Source organism: Pimephales promelas, chromosome 2 (genome assembly GCF_988280905.1).
Source record: "Pimephales promelas chromosome 2, fPimPro1.hap1.1, whole genome shotgun sequence".
Lineage (NCBI taxonomy): Eukaryota > Metazoa > Chordata > Actinopteri > Cypriniformes > Leuciscidae > Pimephales > Pimephales promelas.
This window is the reverse complement of record NC_142770.1, coordinates 12,077,569-12,100,227: the sequence shown is the minus strand read 5'-3', so window position 1 is coordinate 12,100,227 and position 22,659 is coordinate 12,077,569. Positions and strand designations below refer to the sequence as shown.

Genomic DNA, 22,659 nt, shown 5'->3' with positions numbered 1-22,659 from the left:
GTGCCTATCACCTGCACCCTGCTGCTAGCAAGACAATTTGCAGCTAAAATGACATCCTTCGCACAGCTCCTGCTGGCAGGGCCCCAACATCGCCTTCAATTTCTCTCATCTCCGTCTCCAGAAGCACATACAAATAACACTTATATCCATCACTCGTGGTTTGAGCATGCTATTTCACCAAGCTGTCTCCCAAATCCACAGGTACATAGTTCATATCACACGATGTGCAGCATATATTAATAGCATTCATCATGTACACCTTGTTTTAGATGTCTGTTGAATTCGATTTAAAAGTAAAAAAGATTTACATTGCTATTGTTTGCGTTTTAAAGTACATGTGCAAAAAAAAAACAAAAAAAAAAAAACGTGGAAATACTCCAAGCACAAACCTTATTTCACTCAGAATTAATTACATAAATTACAAAGGGAGCCCATGGCGAATTAGCCTTCCAGTTAGGCCTAAAAATTGACATAATAACTGAATCTCTCTTTTCCCATAGTAAATAAAAAACTGTCATTTTTGACGTTCGTAAATTTTAACAGCTAACATTGACGGTAAGTAGGACATTTACTGCGAAATTGTGGTAGCGGACGTTCTTCGGCAAAGTGTCTTTTCCCAAACTCCCCTGCATGAGCTGAACTGATCATTTATGGAATCTGGTTGCCATGGCAACAGCAGCGTGTGGGGTGGTTGCATGGCCCATGTGTAAACAACTAAGGTGGTCATGTGACAGGGAGTGACATCAGCAGCACACTGACCTTGGGAGATAAGGAAAGAGGATGCTGAGAGGGGTGAGGAGGGCAGGTGGCCTGCTTATCTTGGCAAATTACGTGTTTATGTGCCGAGGACACAAGCCAAAAACGGCAAAACAACCGTGTTGAAGACAAACCAATTTTGGAGCTCACTAGAATTCGAGCACAGATGTGATCAATGTTTGTCCAAACAAATGGACTCCTGGGCTGTGTACCCGTAACGCTTCTAAATATACCATCACAAAATGTGCTGAGTGTGTACTGTAGTATTACCGTGGTTCTTTATTGTAAGCATAATGCGTTTTGTTTATGCAACCAATTTTACCTTCTAGGCAACTTACCTATCCGATCAAGGCGGTCGATGGCTACGGTCTCGAACGCTCTCCTCATCATTGGGTACTCCTCCAGTACTTCATTGAAGTTGTCCACGGAGAGCGAGTACAGTCGGCAGTAGGTGTCCGCCCGCACACTGGCGGTTCGTCTTCCACGGGTCAACAGGCAGATCTCTGAGAATCAACAGGACATATTATGGTTGTGGTTCCAGAATAATCTGTATCTTAATCGCTCCTAATTGTTTTTAGATGTGTCTTTTAGCACTTGTCACGTCCTGATTTCGCAGTTTTGCAGAGTCAACATATTTTGTTGATCCTGGAACAACATTCTTGTCTGAAAATTTTGTCCTAAACCCTACCCATAAGGTGAAGAACACTGATGTAGAAGCACCTAACCCTAGTTGTAAGCCTAAACTTGACACAACTGTAAACTTGTCCCTCAATTCTGATTGGTTGATTGGAATGTTGTTCCAGGATCAACAAAGATGATGATCCAGGAGGCAGGAACGTTCCACCTGGTGAAATCGGATTATGTGCTGGTTGTACCTGATGTAATAAAAGCCTCTGCTTAAACCATTTTTAAAAAGTGGTTTTCTGGTCTTAGTTGGTTTTAGATTAGGTTTTTAATAGAGATATGGAAATTTTGGCAGATAGTAATAATTATTTATATTTGAAAGCCGATAACCGATATATTGGCAGATAAATCTAAATCCAAATTTTTAGATAATTTCAGAAAGTCTGATTACAATCACCATTAAAAACCTTTATAATGTTCCAATATAATTTGATGTAGTCTAAATGACAAACGTGGGCTGCACTGTTGCACTCAACCTTATTTTCCTTTTTTTTGAAGTGATTCCAATCATATTTAAAACAATTAAAAAAAAAAGTCTAAGATGGTTTGCTCCCCTTAGCTGGTTTCCCAGCCATGTCAGACTGGTCCTGATTGCTGGTTTTAGAGTGGTTTCTGTCACTAGACCATGCCAGTAGACCAAGTTCACTAAGATAAGACTGGTTTAAGTCTAAGCTGGTGTTTGGTGGACTAGTGGACATGGGCAAAACAAAACAAAAAAATGACTTGACCAGCTTGGTCTGGTTGGGAGACCACGTTAAGTGGGTTTTCTTTTTCAGCAGTGTTCAATCTAAACCAATGGAACATAAACTTCAACAACATAATAGTCGTGTTAATTAAGTTTTTCAATCTCTTTTCTCTTTATTCCTGAAAGTACATTAAAATATCACCACAACTCGAGTTGAAACCTGAAAAGGTAACCGTAGAGGACCTGTCAGTTTGCTTTGTCTCCTAACTACACCTCTTCTCTCTGAATGGAAGGTCAAACTCAACATTGCAGTGAGGTAAGATCATGACACTGACTGAAGGGGACATATCTACACACACACACACACACACACACACACACACACACACACACACACACACATAGATGCTCAGCATTTGGGATCTACCCAGTTGAAAATGTGGCTTCGATTCAAAGTAAATGTTGGCACAGATCACTCTAATTTGAAGTCACTGTGCCACTCATCCCTGTAGAGTGAATAAAACTCCAGTGAGGGATTCAAGTGGAAGTTGCCCGTCATAAAAAATCAATAATTCAGGGTAACATCTGCAACCATGTGTTGTTAAATTGATAATATTGAATATTTAGAATGGATGCATTCGATCATATTTCAGTACTATGAACTTAACTTTTCCAACAGTATTACGTTTTATAAAGAGAAATGACCTATAGTTGAATGGCAGCAGGGTTTAAAAAACATTAAATTTTGTTCCATTTATGATTATTTATTTCATATTTTTAAATATACAGTCACATGACTGCCACAATGTTTGTTTGTTTTTCAGTAAAAAAAAAGTATAAAATAAAATAATATTTTTTTGGAGAAAATATTTTCTTTTCTTGCAATTGTTTTTTTTTAAAGTATCATAATTTTAATAATCTAACAAAACATATTTTTCTCATTGAATTAATATTTTTAAAGATGTTTGGATTTTTTTTACTGAAAAAAGGAGATTTTTGCAGTCATGACTATTAAAATAAAAAAAATACAAAAATTTGAACTGATTATTGTATTTCATTACAATGTGTATAATTAAAATAAATAGTTTCATAGAACCTAGTGCTCTGGCTGTTTCTAGTGCAGCTCTTTGAAGTTTGTTTGGCCCCGTCCCTTAGTGAGAAGCCTTTGTAAAGTTGGCACATACAGCCTCTTGTTAAATACTGCATGCGATTTTCTTTTCTTTTTTCAAATTCTAGGGCTCATGAACTGTGTACTGATTGGCCAATAACTGCACTTCTTTTACAGCCAGATTTAATGATTCATTTTCCCATTTTACAAGCGCATTGGTGTAAAAGCTGAGAATGATGAGCTTTACCACAAATGTGGAGATCAAATTTAGTCATTACATAAAGAACATGCAATATCACAAATCTATGTAATGTTTTTCTAATAGAAGATTAAAAGAGATTAGCTGAAAGTTCTTTCCATTGGTATTCACAAATAACTTTGAATGTCTGCATATCCTTACATGCTCGATTCAGTGTATAATTTGAGATATTTAAAGCTCAGCTCAGAAGATGAATGATGATTCTCATTTCTGTAAGCTGCTAAGAAGCATGGCCATTACACGTTTAATGTATCCATGTGTCACTCACTCAACAAGCCATGAATTACCTTTTTAAAGTTTTTCTACTATCGGGAATAAACAAAAAATTGTAAATACATATATATATAAAAAAATTGTTGTTGCTGTTGGTCCATACAATGATAGTAAAAGGGGTCCAAATGTCATTTTTGGACCCCATTAACTTTCATTGTATGGACAAAAAAAAGTTCAAAACATCCTTATCTTAACATCTATTTTATGTTTTAACGTTGAACTAAACATAGATCTTGCATTTAAATTATAATCTGTTTTATTTTGCAACTTCAGAAAAAGAAATGTTTACCGAGTGGCCGTTTTATTATGTGGAGCATGCAAGCAGAGACGCTGTGATCGGTATAGAAGAGTACCATGACTAATCAGTCTGGCATCATGAATAAGCTCCTCTCATTCATGCATTGTAAAAGGTAAAGTGTAATTGTTTTTGGCCAGGGATTCTCTGAAGTTGACGTTACAAATTGATCTGCCATTGCTGTTCTGCTCCACTAATTCAGTGTTATTAATTAGCCAAATTTGTTCTTTATCTGCAGCCATTATTCAGTGCCGCTGGCTCCGGGTATATTCACAGCCTCAGTGAACTCTGCTCCTTGCCCTAAAGACTCTGGGAGGGGAAAAACACTGCTTTTTTTCTGGATCACCAACGCAAGCCACTTCGAAGAAGGCAGCATCTTAAATGGGACAAAGCTTGCTGGAGGGAGAAACTAAGGAGTCATGTTTAAATGACAGTGGTATTTATCACTGCATTCACAGTGCAAGTGAGCTGTTAGGGCCTCAGATGGAGCAATGATGAGGTGCAATAATGTACAGCTGAAAACATTTTCAGCATTCTTTCAATTCTGTTTTATTTTTAATTCACTTTTAAAACTACTTTCTGTTCAGTTTTTGATTTTCATTAAAAAAAAAATCCCCAAGAAAAGTGAACAGGAAGATTAATTAAATAATTTTGACTATTAAAACAAATCCTTAAATTTGCAGTATTGTTTCATTTTATTTTATTTTTTTTTGTGCATAATTTCCTTCCTGGACTTTTATTTTGAAATGTAATTTGACAATACATTAATAGCTAACAACAACAGTTATATTATGCCGAAGTTATCACGTCACTCTGTAGGCCAAAACGCGGAAGTGAGTTAGCATTTTAGCACTTCCGGTTCCCTCGGTCTAAAGTCTATGGGATTTTTGAATGGGTTTTTGCTAAATCGCCTGAAATAAGGTCTGTGGTAAACAAAGCCTCTAAATATTTTCACGTTTTGATCTATGACATAAAACACACCAGTTAAAACCTGCTTGTGTTTTTTAAAACTTTGTTGTGTCTGCTTATATTTTTTTTAACTTCATATAGGCTTCAAAATGTGTAAATGTTTGGATAATCTTGATAGACAAAACGTGTAAGGGTCACAACTCTTTGTTGAAAACAGATCTTATTTTTTGCGATTTTCCAAGAGTCTATGGGGAAAATGCATAGCTTTTCGCTCGAGGGAACCCATGTGAGGCTAACTTCCGAGTTGTCCTACAAAGTGACGTCATCACTTCGGCACTCTATTTAGCTTTGGAAAAATATTTGGCTGTAAGTAACTTACAATTCATTGCAATATGATTGAGTTCAATACAATTATTTTAATACAATGAGTGATTTTATTTGATTAGGTATGTAAAAGTGCAGCATTGATAAGTATAATAGTAAAATTGATACTCGAATAAGTTTGAGTGATTTAGTTAACTTAAGTTTACTGCATTTTGGAAATTAAAATTGTAGTTAAGTATTTTTTAAGTTCCTTTGGGGACTTTTATTTTGAAATGTGAGTATTTTACAGGAAGTTCTGTAAGTATTATATTGAGTATGATGTTCAAACTGCCAAATTAATAAGAGGGTCTGTCTGTGTGGTCTTTACCCCCAAAGTAGGAGCCATCCGAGAGCTTCATGCCGATAGTCCCTTTGGTCAGGATGCTGACTACGCCATGCTGAATGAAGTACATCTTCTTGCCGATAGTTCCCTCTCGAACGATGTAATCTCCTGGTTGGAAGACCTCGAAGCGGAGCTTGGTTAACATTGCTGTCACGAAGTTGGGATCTGCGTTGGCGAAGAGCGGCATGGACGCCACCAGTTTCCGGCAGTTGAAGTTGACTATTTCCTGAAGGTGCGGAAGTGAGTTTACTCTCAGTTTTAACACAAGTTATCAATTGTGTACCGTTTCTGTTGGTAACTGGTACCTCTCTTAATGGCTCGTTCAGTTCTTCCAAAATGCTTTCCTCATCGAACATCTTGCCCTGGTATCTGTGCTCATAGTAGTCATGGATCTTCTGCCGGAAGTCAGCCGGAAGTTTGTGGAAAGACATGTACTGTTCGACTTGCTTGTACTGAGAAGAGAAAATGGACATAGGGTCAGTTCAAATGATTGTGAAATAATGATTATGTTAAAACATAACCAACACCATCAGATCACCTTTTAGGAGGCTATTATAATTCACATATAGCAGCCAAACAACATCTAAAGTTAATGATTTAAGGGTCAAGAGCCCAACTAAAACACACACTGATCACCACAATGGTGACTTAAAATTAGGTTTTTCTCCTTCCGTGATTCTGCTTGTTAACATCAGGTGTCTTCAATGATGGCAATAAAAAAAAGAGGTTTTTACTCATATACATTACAAAGAAAAGAAATTTTACTCATTTTAAATGGTTAACTTTTAAGTAATTAATTTGGTTAATTATTACTCAATTCTAATTTGTTGAATTTCATGAATAATATTGATTGTAATCTGTTGCCTTAATTTTATTGATTAGATTTCACATATTCAGTCGTATTCATTTGGACACACTTTTGACCCAAAATTTCCAACCAGTAAAATTTAGGTTTCCTGTATGGGTGTTCGTGCTATTTTAGGAAACATCAAGGGAAGTTATTTATGGTGGATGTGATAGACTAAATAGTGCGTGATGAATCAGATGATAAACTCTATTCATAGCGCAGCATATGTAGTTAACCATCTCTCTGCAGCATCTTCTGTATTGTGATGGCTTTCTGGTTTGTTACTGGAATAATCAGTAAATTTGTTGTGTTAAATGGTTTCAGCTATGTTTGTATGTTGTGTGTAAATTAGATTATATATAACAATTAATTATGAATATATTGATGTTTCAAAAACATATCATATTTTTATAACACAGACTTACTAAACTACTTTACCTGTCATTAGTTTTTAAATAACTGAATTTTCACTTTGAAACTAATACGTAATGATCACTAGAATATTTAACACATTTTCCATATAAAAAACATAAATAAATCTAAATACCTTAGAGAAAAAAAATAGTTTTTTTTCTATTTTTTCCCCAAACCATGTGATCCATGAAAAAATGATGGTAAATATCCTATTAATTGTTTTTTTTTATATATATCTCCAATGACTTATTGTCATTGAGTATATGAATTGCCCATCAAATATGTTGGGTACATTCTTATGGTTTGCAATATTTGTATTGTTTTCTTTAATAAATAAATATAAAAATGTGAGGTTAACCCTAATCAAGAACAAATTGAGGCAAAATTGAGAAATTGTCATTTTCAACTGTTTTGACTGATTTTTTTTTTTACATTTTTAAATGTAAATGCCTCTTCTGATATTCTTTACATCCACAAGGACTGGAGATTTGGATGACTTCTCTTAAAACTACAAAATTACCTTTAAAATAGATTCATGATGAAAAAGTTTCACAAATTTAAAAATGGAAAAAAAAAATCTCAGAATTATTTTAAAATAATCAGTGGCAGAATAGACCAAAAATGTATACATTGTGAGTCTTAAAGTGAAGCAGTGTGTGTAGTGGCATACAGTTTGTCTGTCACATAGTTGACAATCTCACAAGGGAAATATCTATATTTATTATTATATTTTCTGTGTCAGAACAATATGTTGCAGAAATTAAATTCTAAAGAAATGTTTCTGTCACATAGTATGATATGTCCAAGTACTCAAGAATCAGTGATATAGAATGGTGGCTATATTTCGCAGGTTAACAAAATGTCAAATTTTGAAAATCCAACCTTGTGACTTTAGCAGAGGTCATATTAACCCTTTCTATGTTGAATGGCAAAGTGCGGAGGTTAGAAAGTGTGTTAATAACACCAGCTCATGACATCTCTGCAGCATCTCTCTCTCACACACACATCCTGATGGCAATTCCTATCAATGTCAAGGTGGATCCATTTAATAAGTGAGATAGATACAGTATACATCATAGATACAGACAGACAAACAGAGGTGATGAAGATGAAGCTTAGGTTAAGGTTATTTTGCAGTCAAAATCTCAAACACTTAATACCAAGGAGGGAGGCTGTTTACAGTATACGATTGTTATGACACAATATTTCTGAAGCAGTGTTAAATGTGAGACAGTCTTGTGTGGCCTTTCAGACCTCATATTCCAACATAACAACTATATTGGGTCGTGTGCACACCAGGATAATGACATGGGGGAAGGGTGATGCTCCTTAGTGACCTATCAGCTGGATAGATGGTGTTGGTTGGAAAAAGGCATGTGGATAATGACTGTCTGTATGTGCGCGGTGACATGCTCGGCTTGACAAGCCTAGGGTCGATTCTTTGGCTACTAACAGGGATGCAGTCTTTTGCACTTGTTAGTGACAGGTACTGTCTGTTGTACAGGCCATTGTGCTGTTTTATGAAGGGATTTTTGTTTATTATTGCACTCTAAAAAATGCTGGGTTGTTTCAACCCAAATTTGGGTCAAATATGGACAAACCCAAATGTGGGGTTAAAAATATAATAAGAAAATGTACAGTTGAAAGTTGAAGTTTTTAATGACATTTTTAACCCAACATTTGGGTTTGTCCATATTTGACCCAAATTTGGGTTCAAACAACCCAGCACCGTTTAGAGTGTGGTGTTTGTTTGAGAAACCTTTTAAATGTTTGTGTTTTTTTATGTTTCAGTGTGTGTCTAACAGATTTGGAACAACATGAGGGTGAGTAAATGGTTTGAACGATTTTTTTTAATGAAAGTCTAATGGTATTGCCACAGAAATGTAGTAATGACATTGTTAAAATAGTCCATGTGACTACAGTGGTTCAACCTTAATGTTATGAAGAGACACACTATTTGCACACTATTACTCATCATCCCTTTGGCAGTGGGAGGGGAATCATGAGATGTGCACTGACTGACTTTAATTAGCTCAGAGTGGAAATCCCTATCATAAACTCATTTCATGAAAACCTTTTGTTTCAGTAATCCGGCCCAAATCCTAATCTAAATCGATCTTAATTAATTACAATTGGATAAGGGATTTGTACAATCGCACATAACCGAAAGAAAAAAACAGAGGTCCCGACTCTCAGCATGCCATTATCCCTTTTCACCTTTTTTGCATTTCTTTCTGCGTACGGTAATAGCACAATGCTAATTGCTAGTTTTGTGCATAAAACACATATTTAATTAACCTACTTTACATATAGGAGGCGGAGTGTAGTGGTAAAAAAAGTGCAAATCTTAAGTAAGAGAATTTAATCAGAGACTGTTTAACATTGACACAACTGTGCTTAAAGAAAGTACCACAAATGCACATGATCATTTAGCCACCTCAAAATAACAGAGCCCGCTTGTCTCGTCAAGCTCGACCAACTCTGTAATTTACGCTTTGTGTCTTTCGATCAAGGAAGTCTATTTTCTCCTCTCTTTGGTTCATTCAATCAGCAATGAAACAAGGCAAGGTGTTAAACTGAAATGTGAAGCCAATTACTTGAACCACCTTGTTGCAATCACTGTTTGAGATAGATAGATAGATAGATAGATAGATAGATAGATAGATAGATAGATAGATAGATAGATAGATAGATAGAAAGACAGACAGACAGATAGACAGACAGACAGACAGACAGACAGACAGACTTCTGTTCTCTGTCACAGAACAGAGCTAGCATTAGCTTAGCACTTAGCATCTGGTGAAAGGTAGATGACCCGATTAGCTTGTGTAAGCTTCCTAGCAGAAGTCATCAAAGAATTGATGCAATGTTGCGTAATATATTACAGATAATCATCTTAGTTCATCCAATAGCTACGGCTTTGACATATTCTGACCTGACTCTGACATTTGAACTGATTTGAGCTTGCTAAATATTACCTCAGTCTTTGTTGCTTGCTTGTTTTTAGCAATGTTCCTCCATACAGCACCAGGACTATATTTTCCAAACTGTTCATTTAGTTTCTGTAAAAATTTACAACATAATCACTTCCAACCCAAGCAAGCATGTGGAAACAAGCTATTAATTATGAACGATGTTAGCGCATATGCTAAATACATGGAATCAAATCACATTTTCAGCCAGTCCACTGTTGTTGTTTTTTTATCTTTGAAATGGGACATGCAGTTCATCTTCAGTCAGTGACATAAAGGGATGATATACTTCCCATGACCATCTGCCAAAGCATCAAGGTCATCAAAGTCACCAAGGAGGGGGGATGAAAGCCTGAATCCTGTGAACCGTATATCATGCTTTCGTTCCATATGGACATAGAGTCCATCAGTGGATACATTTAAACCATAGGTATCCGACGCCAACTAGGATTATGATGGTTTACTGTTAATAACCAGCGTGATATGAGACCCCTATGGCCCTGTAGTCCAAAACCCTAAACAAAGATCACAAACAATTCTTGCTGTATACTCCTGCAAAAAAGACTAAGAACTATATTATTCTGTAAAATCAAATCGTTCCCATAAATGATGCAGTCAGTATATAATCATGTTGTGGTCATTATTGGAACATACTAGTCTAATTGGAGACTGCGGTGCCCGATGGTCGATTGATACAGCTCGATCTGTACATCTCGACGCCGTCGACTTAACGTTACATTACTGTATATATGACCTACCCCTACCTAAACCTACCCGTCACTGGGGTTAATACGATTTATGAGTCTTCCCCTACCATCCTAGGAAAAAAAAAACATCGCTCCCCAGATGTAGATCTACATTTTGCTTTGTTTCGCTCGGACATTTAACGGCGTAGACATACACGCATACACACGGATAGCTCAAAATGCGTATAGATAACATGTCACTTGACTTGCAAGTTCCCTGGGGTGCGGTAATGTTGACAGAAACTGATCTGAGACTTCTATCGTTCTACTTCATTTAAAGCTACACTGTGTAACTCTTTTAGTTTACTCTTAGCTAAAAAAACGTAGTTCTTTCAAAAATATATGTGCTCATTAATGTATATTTACTTCGTTCAAGTAATAAAGTGTATAATATGCCATTGAAAATACATACGGGTAAGGGGTTCTAATGTCGGTCGCCATGTTGCCCCTCCATCTTGAAAGTACATTAGCCAAAGAGGGACATACCCGTTAATTTAAGCTTCGCCTTTCTCGTTTACGTTTGAGTTAACACTCATGGACGAGGTCGAACTGGAAGCCATGCTAATCTTGGACTACAATGGCTACCGTAGGAGTTAAAACGAAATCGGAATTGAGAGGAACAGAATCTAATATTCACTGGATAGTCGATGGGGGTAAAAATCACACAGTGTAGCTTTATTTTTTTGGAGGCTAGACCTAAGCAGGTAATTGAAAGTCAAAGCTAACCAATGTAATGCTTGTTACGTAATGGCTAATGTCCCGTTCATCTGTCGTTGTCTGGCAATCCACTGGTTTACACATAGCAGGGGAGATGGACATGTGAGGGGATGATGGGAGATCTACACAGGGACATTTGTACATCAGGTTGCAAAGGCGTGATAAAGAAGGGATTTTAAAGTACCCTATGCTTTTTACAGTGGCTTTTGAATATATACTATACATCGATTTATGCTAGAAAGCATATTCTAGGTCAATATGTTGAAAAGCAAGCACTCAAGGACCACCATCACAGCAATCCACTTCTTCCTCTCCACCAGTGAGATCCCCTTCATCTCAAGTATGCACAAAAATCATCAGCTTTTTAATGTATATTTTGTCTCCAAGAAACATTACATTGCATTTATTCTGGATCATGAGGTCAAAAACAGCGTCCTATGGGCCCTTTATTTCATGCAAAGAATGGCTTTTGTTGGCATCTTTAGCACGTTCTACTCCCCTGCTGCCTCAGTGGCTCTGTTATCTGACGGCAAGCAGCTCTGTTGCTAGTGATTAATGAACAGGAAAGTCTGCCGCCAGAGGCGAGATTTGATGAGCTCCACCGAAAGTCCCATAGGGATTCTCTGCATTACATCATTCCTTCCAATAGTGTCGTAATATATATGCATGTTTAGAGTAAGAATCTAAGGCATGCAAATAATGATGAGCAGAAATTCCTTTCGATCTTGAAATTCTTGTGTTTTAATGTGTTGAGGGGGCACAGTGACCCTCATGGCGCCGACGCTGAGTGGACATCAAATTTCTTTGAAATACAATCCCCCCTTTTAAAGCACATGGCTATAACAAAACGATTATCTATATTTTCAAGAAAACGGGAGGATCCAGAAAGTCGGATGCTCAATGGAAAGTGCAGAGATAAGAAGTTTCTATTCAAACCAAATCGTTTGTGGCGTCAAGACACGAGTTGCCGGTGTAAACAAGCACCAGATGCCGTGATTAGGAATCAAAGAAGACCGAATTACAGCCGTGGGAGGGACTGACAACTGATCAGATGAGAGGCCAGATTGCAGAGAATACCCACAATCCTCAGCCGTAGGGATAGTTGGCCTGAGCAGTTTCATCCTCTCTAACAGACGATAGGTAGCGACTTTGATCTGGCAAGATCAAACAGACGGTGACACATAAGAAGGTCATCTGCAGGTGTTTCGTTGTGTATGTGTGTGTGTCTGGAGCATAATACCCACCTTCTCCTGGTACTGGCGCCGGGAAGAGTCCAACGACTGGATGAGGGCGGTGGCATGGCCAATGAACATGGCGTAGCAGGTGGCTCCCACGATCATACTCAGCATGGTCAACCAGATATCAGACATACTCTCTGGGGCCTGGCGTCCGTACCCGATGCACAGCATATGGCTCATGGCCTTAAACAGGGCAAAGGAGTACAGCTCACTCCAGGAGTCGTTCTGCAAATTGGAAGGCGAGAAAGGGAGACTTTGATTACTTCATCAGCACTTCATACACTCTCCTGAGCATGATCTCCTCTGGGCACTAATCCTTGTGTCAAAATCTTGGCTCATGATACAAAACCCCTATTAAAGGCAGCTTGCCAAGTACTGTACGTTGGATAGCTTCGTGCGGCATGGACCTGTGGTAGATTCATCAATTCACCACTCTGTCTGTCTCTGTAATTTAAAGGTGGTTAGTTGGACCGCATTGTTTATTGCTCAGCTGGGCTCCCCTCGCAAATATCTGCATAGGACCTCAGCTGCTTACGCTAAAGTGCTTCGCCTCTCTTCATAAGCTACTGATTTTTCAGGATTGACCTGATGGGTCCCCGTGAAATGTGCTTAACCTAATTTGCATTCACTTCGAGCAGGTTTAGACAAGGCTATGAAGATCCTGAATCAAAGTCAAGGAGGCCACGGGTGACTTTGAATGGCGAAGAGGGGGGAATGAAGGGAAAATGGAAAACGGGGTGATGGGTAATCAGGGGTATTACTTTGTGGAAATGAGTTGAGAAGTGGTTTACTAGGGTTGGTATGGAGGAAGCCTCTGTTGAGGCCAGGACACACCTGACTGCTATGACTGGCAGCTTGGGTGTAAAGGCAGTGCTCATGGAGCGCAATTGTCGTTGAGAAATAAGAAATATTTGCAGAATCAACTATACATTCCCAAAAATGAAGCAAATTGTTGCCTCAACCCCAACAATCTTGTCAAGTACAAATGCAAACAAGCCCAAGAGGACATTGTCTGGACTCTGGAGTCTAACCATTTATTTGAGAAACTGCAAGACTTGGCAGTGAAGAAAGCATGCAGTGTGGGCAGTGTGTCTTCATGTCTGCTTTCCATCTTCAGTCTGCCATCCAAGACATACCCTGAACACATCTCAGTGAGTGCACAGGTCAACAATTAAACACCCTCCTGACATATGCATGGGAAAGAAATAAGTTATTTTGCTTAAGTTTATACTTAGATGGATCTGAGTCATGCCTTGCACTGTGAGACTGATTTCTCAGGATTTGTACTGCAACATAAACACTATAAACACAACGATTTGCCTGGCAGTGGTATGCTTCTCAGTGAGGTGTATGCAAATAAACACACTGAGCAATTGCTTAGCCTTGAAACATTTGCATTTAACACCCCAGCACATGCTCTACATTCTGTGGCTAAACAGGCATTCACAAATTATTTCCTGTTCCCTGCATTGAAAAGAAAAAGGAAATGTTTAATGCTGCATAATCTGTTTGAGCAGACATAAATTGTAGTGCTGCTAGCATGATTTGGAATGAGCTAAATAAAAGATTAGTACACATTAGGGTAGATCCCGTTAAGCAATTGTGCTTTGGTTACGTTTGCTTATCGAATGCCCTTAGCGCACATTTAACCTAGTGCTACTCTACCCCACTGGCACAGAAATGAAGAGACTATTAAGTTGAATTTGGGCAAGCTCAACTAGTATAGTAATTTGTCTTTACTGCAGGGTTTTTCTGTATTTATGTGTGAACATAAGAGGTTTGTACAGTCTACATTCAGCTGAGGGGAAAAAAAAATACCCTAATAGTTACTGTAGTGTCTATTATGGCTTGCTGGGGTATTATAATGGTGTTTGTAATAGAATAAATATAGAGAGCTAATTAGCTGCAGTGCAAAGGGTTTTCTGTAGCATTGCTTGTTTAATTGGGTATAAGTAATAGAGTATACATGCAATGTATACATTAGTCGAGCTCATCTTTACAATCGGTTTCTCTATAAGGAAGGTGTAGAATCAGGCCACTCAACCGAGGTAACGTAACGTCAATCCTGTCAGATCATTCATGCATTGAGTGAGCGTGTAGGCAGCTACGGGTCGGCCAATCTGGTTCCGTCCATTAAAAATAACCGCAGCCCTGGACACTGAGTGACCTTACACATTAAGCAGTCATTGTTAAAAAAACAAGCTAACAATACTTGCTAACTAGCGTTAGTGAAGCGGCCAGAGGGATCGTTCTGCCTCCACCTAAGCTCCGCCCACAAAAAAAAACGTCACCATGTTTACCAACTGAAAAGGGGTCTATTAATAGGAAATTACAGATTTTTTTGACCTTTGATGCATGTAAACCTGTTGTAGGAGACTCCAAAACAACACTAGGAAACTTTAAAATGGCGTAATGGGGGCACTTTAACTTTGAATGGCTCAACGAGTTTGCAGAGCTCATAAGCAAGACTCTTAAAAAATGCATTTGTAAGCATGTACCTTTGAATCGGACATGGTTTATTTGGGATTCTAACCGTGCACAGATGGATTTAAAGATGCTAGGTCATGGATCACAGGGCACAGCTGGATCAAAAGGGATCAAAGGGTGTATTTCAGTGCATTGATCTACCAGAGGCGGGAAACACAGTGGCAGAATCATCTGTAACTCATTTATGCACTTCAACAAGGAATTTTAATTCAGTTTGGATGTGATATTGATTAGTCTAGGCTTACATTAATGATCATGATGTTTTTCCAACAACTATTGAAGACATATTTTTTTCAGAATCTGACCCTGGATTTCTGCAAATAGGAAGAAGGCAAGTATAAGTGATACTGTTTTGGATTGGATTCGTCATCGTCATTGGAGTCTGAATGTCATCACTTTCTTTCAGTATCCTGAATGGTAATGCCTCTTTAAGTTTTATTGTGTTCTAACAAATGAAGGAAGGTTTGTAAATTGTCCAGTGTTTTATAACACCTTTGCTGAAGCAAATCTTCAGTGAGTGTGACTCACAGGCTTCATTAACGCACAAAGAAGGGCCTATTGAGAGTACAGGCGGACACTTGAAATAATGAGACGGATCATTTAACGCTGCGTCTTTCATTTCAAGCAATCTGCCTTTCGAAAGCTGCTGACCTTGATTGCTAAGCATTGGCAATGACTAGACTGACTGCAACTATTGTGGTAACAAAAGCCAATGAGAAACTTGTCCCCATGTCACATGACAACATATACGAGTCTCAAAAAGGATGACCAGGCAGGGAACCCCTAAATAATCTGCATCACTCAATTTTTTTTTTGTCGGTTACAATAGCCATAGTGTTAGATTACGCGATTTTGACTCATAAAATCTTGATGTGTCGTGGACAACACACGTCAGACTACACATTGCTTCCTGACCAGTCCTCGCATGCCGTCTTTAACGGCGCGCGATCCCATCGAGAAGGCCAAACTAGTAATGGATGAAGCGGTGAGTGTTGTATTAGCTATGTATTGACTGTCCTGTGTTCAGAAAAAAGTAAAAAAAAAAAGAAAAAAAAAACAGACAATGAACACGTTCCTGGATTGCTCGGCATTGCCTTTTAAGCGCGAGAAATACGCGGTGTGGCGTGTGAGCGTGTGAACTGGTTGAATTGCGTGTCTCACGGCCATTGCGTGAGACTTGAGCTCGAAGAGGACACTATGGGCTGTCAATCCTCCAAAGAGAACTTGAGGTAAAATATTGTTTTCTTATATATTTTTACTTTTAGTGTTAACGTTAGCACCATCGTCTCTCTTTCGTTTTGCCATTTTTGAAAGTTGTGTATGGAAAAGCTTCTGTGCTCCTATTGGTCATCCTCATACATGTGACAGAACCGTCGTGGGCGACCGTTAAAAAAATTAAACATGCTAGTCTTTTTGTCGTGATGTCGTGAAGCATCGCAGACTCGACGTAGGTTGTCGCCCACTATGACAAACTATACAAAATGATACGATCGAATCTTGCGTCCCGACGCCCGTTGCCTTTTACGAATCCCAATGACACACATCAAAACGGTGTGTCTGAACCTTTATTCAACCCCGTGAGAATGTCAACCTTTCCATTGGTAAATTCAATTTGGAAAAAAAAAAGCGTGTTGTGTTTTTCATACCAGACTGGTTGGCGACTATTCACAAACTGTCGCCAATCGTTTACACTAAGGTTTAAAACAAGCCAGCCTTTGTTTGTCAGAGTGGTTTTCTGCCCACATGTGAATCCCCAGACAACCCAATTATATGTCGTACCCTCAGTTGAAGTTTCCTGACACTGTACACACTTTACCGAGGCAGAGTTCACGATCGATTACTGTATACATCGGTGTAGCAAATGTCCAAACAGTGTCTTTTCTTCCAACTAGACTAAACAGCATGGAGAACTTCTAGAACAGATGGATGATGGTGAGCAGTGAGGGAGGGGTGACTCGAAGTGCCTGGCAGACTTGAGAAAGTGAGAGGAGCAGGTGATGGAGTCGGCTCCCCAATGTGCCCATGTGATTAACACTGTCAAACACTGATGATATCAGTAGAGGTGTTGGCTTTGTTATTTGCATATTGTGTGGAATTGTCCAGGCATAATTTGAGGACTGAGTCCAAGATTCGGTTCCTGGACTGAAAATATCTCGTTCCTATTTGTGTGTAACTGTAGAAAATGATGCTCAAACTTTGGGCTACACAAATCACTGAGAACTTGCGTGACAGAAACCGAGGTAAGTTGGAAGGTAAGACTTACCACCATCTTGTTAAGAGACACCCAACAGTCCGAAGGGAAGTCCTGCAACATGGGCACCAGGAACTGCAGACAGCCATCCCAGTGGCACAGCAGCAGCATCATCCCGATCAGATTGATAATGCGCATCACTGCACTGGCCAGGTCATAGGTCATGTGAAAGATCTGTCAGTCAAGATAAGAGCTTATTACATTTGAGTAGCAGAAGGGAAGGACTCTCTAGGACAAACTAGACGATATTAAATTATCACGACTCTGAAACAAAGACAGACTCGGAAACAAAATCCCTCATTTTCGGAAGGATTGTCTAAACAAGCTACTGTTTCAAAACCCCTTTGACTTGTAGATTATTTGTGACCTCTAGATTTGTGAACATATTGTATTGAGATCAGGTTTGTCAAAGCTTTATGTAATGAGCACAGTACATTCTACAAACTTCATCCCGTCAGATTAGATTCAATAGCGGTGACTGTGAGGTCAGAATGATACGAGCATGTCTGTGAATGATGAGTTCTTGAGTTCTCTGAGTTCTTCCCGGCAAGACTAAGGAAGAGTGGAGAATGTTTCTCTTGGAGACAGCTGTGTGTGCAGTTTGTTTGTGGTTACAAAGTGAAGAGGACAGCTATTTGAAAGCGATCTGGAGCCAGCCCAGGATAATTCCTTGTGTGGTTGTGCGAGACAGTGTCAACACTCTCTTCCCATACCAGAAACAAGGCTTGTCACACCTGAGAAAAGCCAAGTGCCCCAAATAGCAACTGAGCCAATACAGCGATAAAAGAAGACAAGGCAGAGACACTAACCTGGCTCATGTTGTAAAGTTCTTAGTCGGCATGGGTTATTTTTTTTTTTCTAGCTTGAGAGGCAGCAGCATCTTAAAACCGAGACAATGCAAAACATAAAACTGACTGGAGAACTAATAATTGAAGAGAAGCATCATGCTTGGGGCTATGGTTGAGAGTTATGGCTGTTTGTTTAGCATCACTGTCGCCGTGCAGTTCTTGAAAGCCTCTTTGATCAGGGTCACTGATCTTAAAGCAATGTGGAAGCACTTAATAGGTCTCATTACACTGTGATTTAAATTTGGTTAAATGAATGATCTATATCAAGTATCCTTTTTCGTCTGGCATGCATAATAACCTACTGTAAGGGTGTTGTCAAACATCAGCTGACTAATGTCCTTGTTAAAACGCTGGCTTGTGTGTACGTACAATATAATCACCAGCCATGTTTTTTTTAAATAGTTTTTCAGTAGCTGAAACTAGGACTGCAGATATATAAACCATAAACAAAGCAGTGCTTGCTTACAATTTTGAACTTCGACCACGCCGATCACTTTCTCCATTCCAAGCGGCTCATGTTGTTATGAAAATATGTACGCATTGGAATGCTCAGGTAAGATGACGTAAAATTAGAATAGCATTCTGTCTGTGCCATCTTGACGACTTTGCTGGCTTTTATCACTTTTGCTTTAATTCTAGAGAAAACTAGTTCACTAAGCTGAACAACAGTCAGAATTCTCTCTCTCGCTGATGGGCACCAAGTAAATATGCTCAACTTGTCAAATATAGCTACCCAACACTGCAAAAACTACTGGCAGACACTTAACAACTGCCCAGCGTCGGCCAACAGCCGCTCTTTGGCTTGGTGTGTCAGCACTAAACGTTTTGATATCTTGGTATTTTTACAGATTTAGAAAGCTAATGCTTAGCCTGATAGCTTCCCAGATAGCAAACTGACATTGAATCAACGTGGAAATATGACATCGAAACAACGTTGATCTGACATTGTTTTGCTCATCAAATTAATGTTGAACCAACGTCAGACGCGTCATTCTTTCAAAACTAACGGAAAATCAACTTGAAATCAACGCGTTGTTTCAACGTTATGAAAGCAAACCAATTTTCGATTTCATTTAGCTTTGAAGAATGCCGCGTCCGACGTTGGTTCAACGTTAATTCGATGAGCAAATCAACGTTGTTTCAATGTCATGAGAGACGTCGTTTCCACGTTGATTCAATGTCAGTTTGCTGTCTGGGTTACCAGTTTTTATACTAATATAATATAATATAATAAATGGCTAATAAGCTAATCAAGTAAACATTTCTCTTTAATTGTGCTTTAGTTGTTTTGTGTTTTTAGCAACATTACAACTGGCCTGACAGCTTAGCATACATTTATTAGCTATTAGCATGCTAACATACACAACGTAATCTTGTAAACAAAACATTTATCCTGCTTTTTTAATTACCCTGCCGTTTGCAAGCTAACTATTAGCCTGATAGCTTACCAGTTTTATACTAAATTATGAACGGTTAATATAAGCTAATCAACTAAACATTTCCCATGTGCTTTAGTTTCCTTGTGTTTACAACTGGCCTGACAGCTTAAGCATTTATTAGCATGCTAACATACATAGCGTAATCTTGTAAACAAAACATTTATCCTGCTTTTTTAATTACCCTGCTGTTTGCAAGCTAACTATTAGCCTGGTAGCTTCGAATTAATTTTTCACAAAATTTAATGGTCAAAAACATTTTGCTTAGTGTTTTTTTTTTTTTTTTAGCAAGATAACAACTGGCCTGATAGCTTAACACAATGTTCACCATTGCTAACCTATACTCTTTGTAATCTTGTTAGCAGAAGGCTGGGCAGCTGTACACATGCAGTATGAAATCAGGGTAATGGGCAACAATCTAAGTGTGCGGTTGCTAGCTGTTTATGACATTTCCCAGATAAAAGACCACAGTTTTAAGACACTTACATTTCCTTCACGTTATCCAGATTAAGGAAAAGTGGTTTAAGACAAATGGGTTATATATTTTAGGTTGTCTTACTCGTGCTGTGTCCCTGCCTGAGTAATCAAGAGCTATACGGGGGCTAAACAGTGTGGAGTGAATGTGGCACTGCTGTGCAAGGTTGATTCAGTAATTGAGGGCCATGCCTAGCTCACATTACCACTATGTAATCAGGAGCATAATTGTCCCATTCGGTGGTGAAAAGAACGCATATAACTGAATCATCAGTCAGCTCAACCCCAGACAAATCGTCACAATGCTGTCACCCAGCTGGCTCTCTATAATCATCCGAAATGTTCACAAAAGGTGGTGATTTGAAATGTTGATCATTGTTTTAATGTTAATGCACTGTTCTGTTTTTACTATTGTGGTCAGTCAGTTGCTGTTCTCAATGTTTATGATGGATAATTACCCCAGGCTATGTTAATTAGCCTGTGAACCTAATTAGTCACCCACGACAAACACCTACAAGACAGCATTGGAAATCAGTGAAAAGCTCCATTGAATACATTCTGCTTCTCACAATTACAAACAAAAGAAGTGACATCACCAGGTAAATAATAAATCATATATATATATATATATATATATATATATATATATACATACATACACACACACACACACACACACACACGTATAGCTTTTTTAATAGTCGTGAACAAGCACTCAAGTCCTTAAAAATGAAGCCAAAGCGTGTTGATCGCCCCCAGGTGGCTGGTCCCAGCATAGGTCATAAACCCCGCCCTCTCCATGTAATCTAATGGGACGCGAGGCAAACTAAACAATCCAATTACACTTAAAATAATTTTTTTTCTGTCATTTCAGGTTGTTTTATCATTGCTGATGTAAGTTTAAGTGTTGATGCTTTAAAAACGGGAGTGTGACATCATGATTGCTAGCTACTCTGAGCGAAGCATAGAAATATACACTAGATGTCGCCTGGGGTACGGCAGTTCATTAGAACAAATGCGTCAATAGAGCCGCCATCTTGGAACAGGGGAGCTCCTTCACTTTAACGCATCAACGTCAATGTAGACAAAGGTCTAACGGCAATAAAATCACCATAAATCATCAAGAATGCGATTTTCTCGTTTTTTTTGGTTCGTTCTAACGGTCAGACATGCATTTATCATTCAAAAAAAATTCAAAACTTTTTTTTAAAACATTCTTCCTAGTTCCGATTTCATTCGTGTGACCATCATACACAGCACAAAAGTCCGCTACCATAAATTAATTCGAAGTAAAGTCAGAGATAGCAGCGTTACCTAGCTACTTCCTATGACAACACCCCTGTTCCAAGATGGCGGCGGGTTTGAAGCATCCTTAGAATCACAAGGTGACGTCTAGTGTATAAGTCTATGTGAGCGAAGTAGTCACTGAGGCACCAACTGACTTTTTTGGGGATAATCAGGCGGCGATTGTAGCTTCAACTTTAATTTCTATATTACAATAACATTTATTTCACACCAATATGAGTTGTTCTGCCGTTCACCGTCCTAACCGTTTCAGAATCAGATCCCAAATCAGCGCCATATTGGGACATTTGCCGCTTCACTATTCTACAATGGAAGAGAGTGAAGGTGTGTCGTCCATCTTTCTTACAAGTCTATCTTCTTTTGAATAAGAAATTACATCACGAACAGGGTATGCGCTTTCAGACGCAGCCATTGTGTATATCCAGTAGAAGCAATTATTTTTGAGTTAGGCTACCGAAGCTATCAGCCGTGATTCATTTATTTTTTAATCTCAAATGGCAGCCACCATGAGATGACCGATGACCTATTCAACGTAGAATAAAACAAATTTTAAATGAGGAAAAAATGACTCAATGCTCCTTTCATCAAAGCGCATATTTCAATTTCTTTACGTTGTCATAAATCGAAAGATCGTGTTTGACTTCAACAATGAAGCCCATCTTACCTCTTCCCATTGATGGATGTAACGAATCAGTCTGGACAGTCTAAGCAGTCGCAGTAAACTGAGAATCTTGGTGAAGCGCACGATCCGCAACGCCCTGGCAGTCTTGTAAACCTCAGAGTCGATGCCTTTCTCTACGATGAGAAAGATATAATCCACCGGGATGGATGAAACGAAGTCCACCACGAACCACGTCTTCAGGTACTTCATCTTGATCTTTTCTGGGTCCAGTACTATCTCTGTGTTCTCTTCGTAGACAATGCCTGTACGGAAGTTCAGCACCAGGTCCATGAGGAAGAACGTGTCGGACACTACGTTGAAGATAATCCAAGGGGTGGTGGTCTCCTCCTTGAAGAAGGTGATGCCCACGGGAATGATAATCAAGTTGCCCACCATAAACATTAGCATTGTGAAATCCCAGTAGAACCTATGTGGAGATTGAAGGAACAGGCACATGAATTCAGTTGGTACAGTTATTTACAGGTCATTCGCTTAAAGGGATAGTTCACTTTGAAATTAATTTTTGGTATGTTTTAGCTTACCTCAAGGGCATCCAAGATGCAGGTCTTTTGTTTCCACGAATTAAAA

The 22,659-nt window shown here is 38.7% G+C and overlaps 1 protein-coding gene and 1 long non-coding RNA gene across 2 annotated transcripts in view; one reads left to right on the top strand and one right to left on the bottom strand.

The window, feature by feature from the left end:
• Nucleotides 1-22,659, bottom strand: part of hcn2b (hyperpolarization activated cyclic nucleotide-gated potassium channel 2b) — a 32,798-nt gene that overhangs the window by 3,844 nt on the left and 6,295 nt on the right. Inside the window, exons 2-7 of the mRNA XM_039681565.2 lie at nucleotides 22,075-22,498; nucleotides 17,360-17,521; nucleotides 12,616-12,834; nucleotides 5,981-6,127; nucleotides 5,661-5,901; nucleotides 1,095-1,259 (exon numbers count right to left, since the gene is read on the bottom strand). Of these exons, the coding sequence (XP_039537499.1) occupies nucleotides 1,095-1,259; nucleotides 5,661-5,901; nucleotides 5,981-6,127; nucleotides 12,616-12,834; nucleotides 17,360-17,521; nucleotides 22,075-22,498 (1,358 nt within the window). The remainder of the gene's footprint in view (nucleotides 1-1,094; nucleotides 1,260-5,660; nucleotides 5,902-5,980; nucleotides 6,128-12,615; nucleotides 12,835-17,359; nucleotides 17,522-22,074; nucleotides 22,499-22,659) is intronic.
• On the top strand, nucleotides 5,768-22,462 carry LOC148995801 (uncharacterized). The gene is made up of 4 exons (XR_016169806.1): nucleotides 5,768-5,907; nucleotides 8,728-8,759; nucleotides 15,394-15,513; nucleotides 22,328-22,462. It is a non-coding gene; the product is annotated as an uncharacterized LOC148995801 (long non-coding RNA).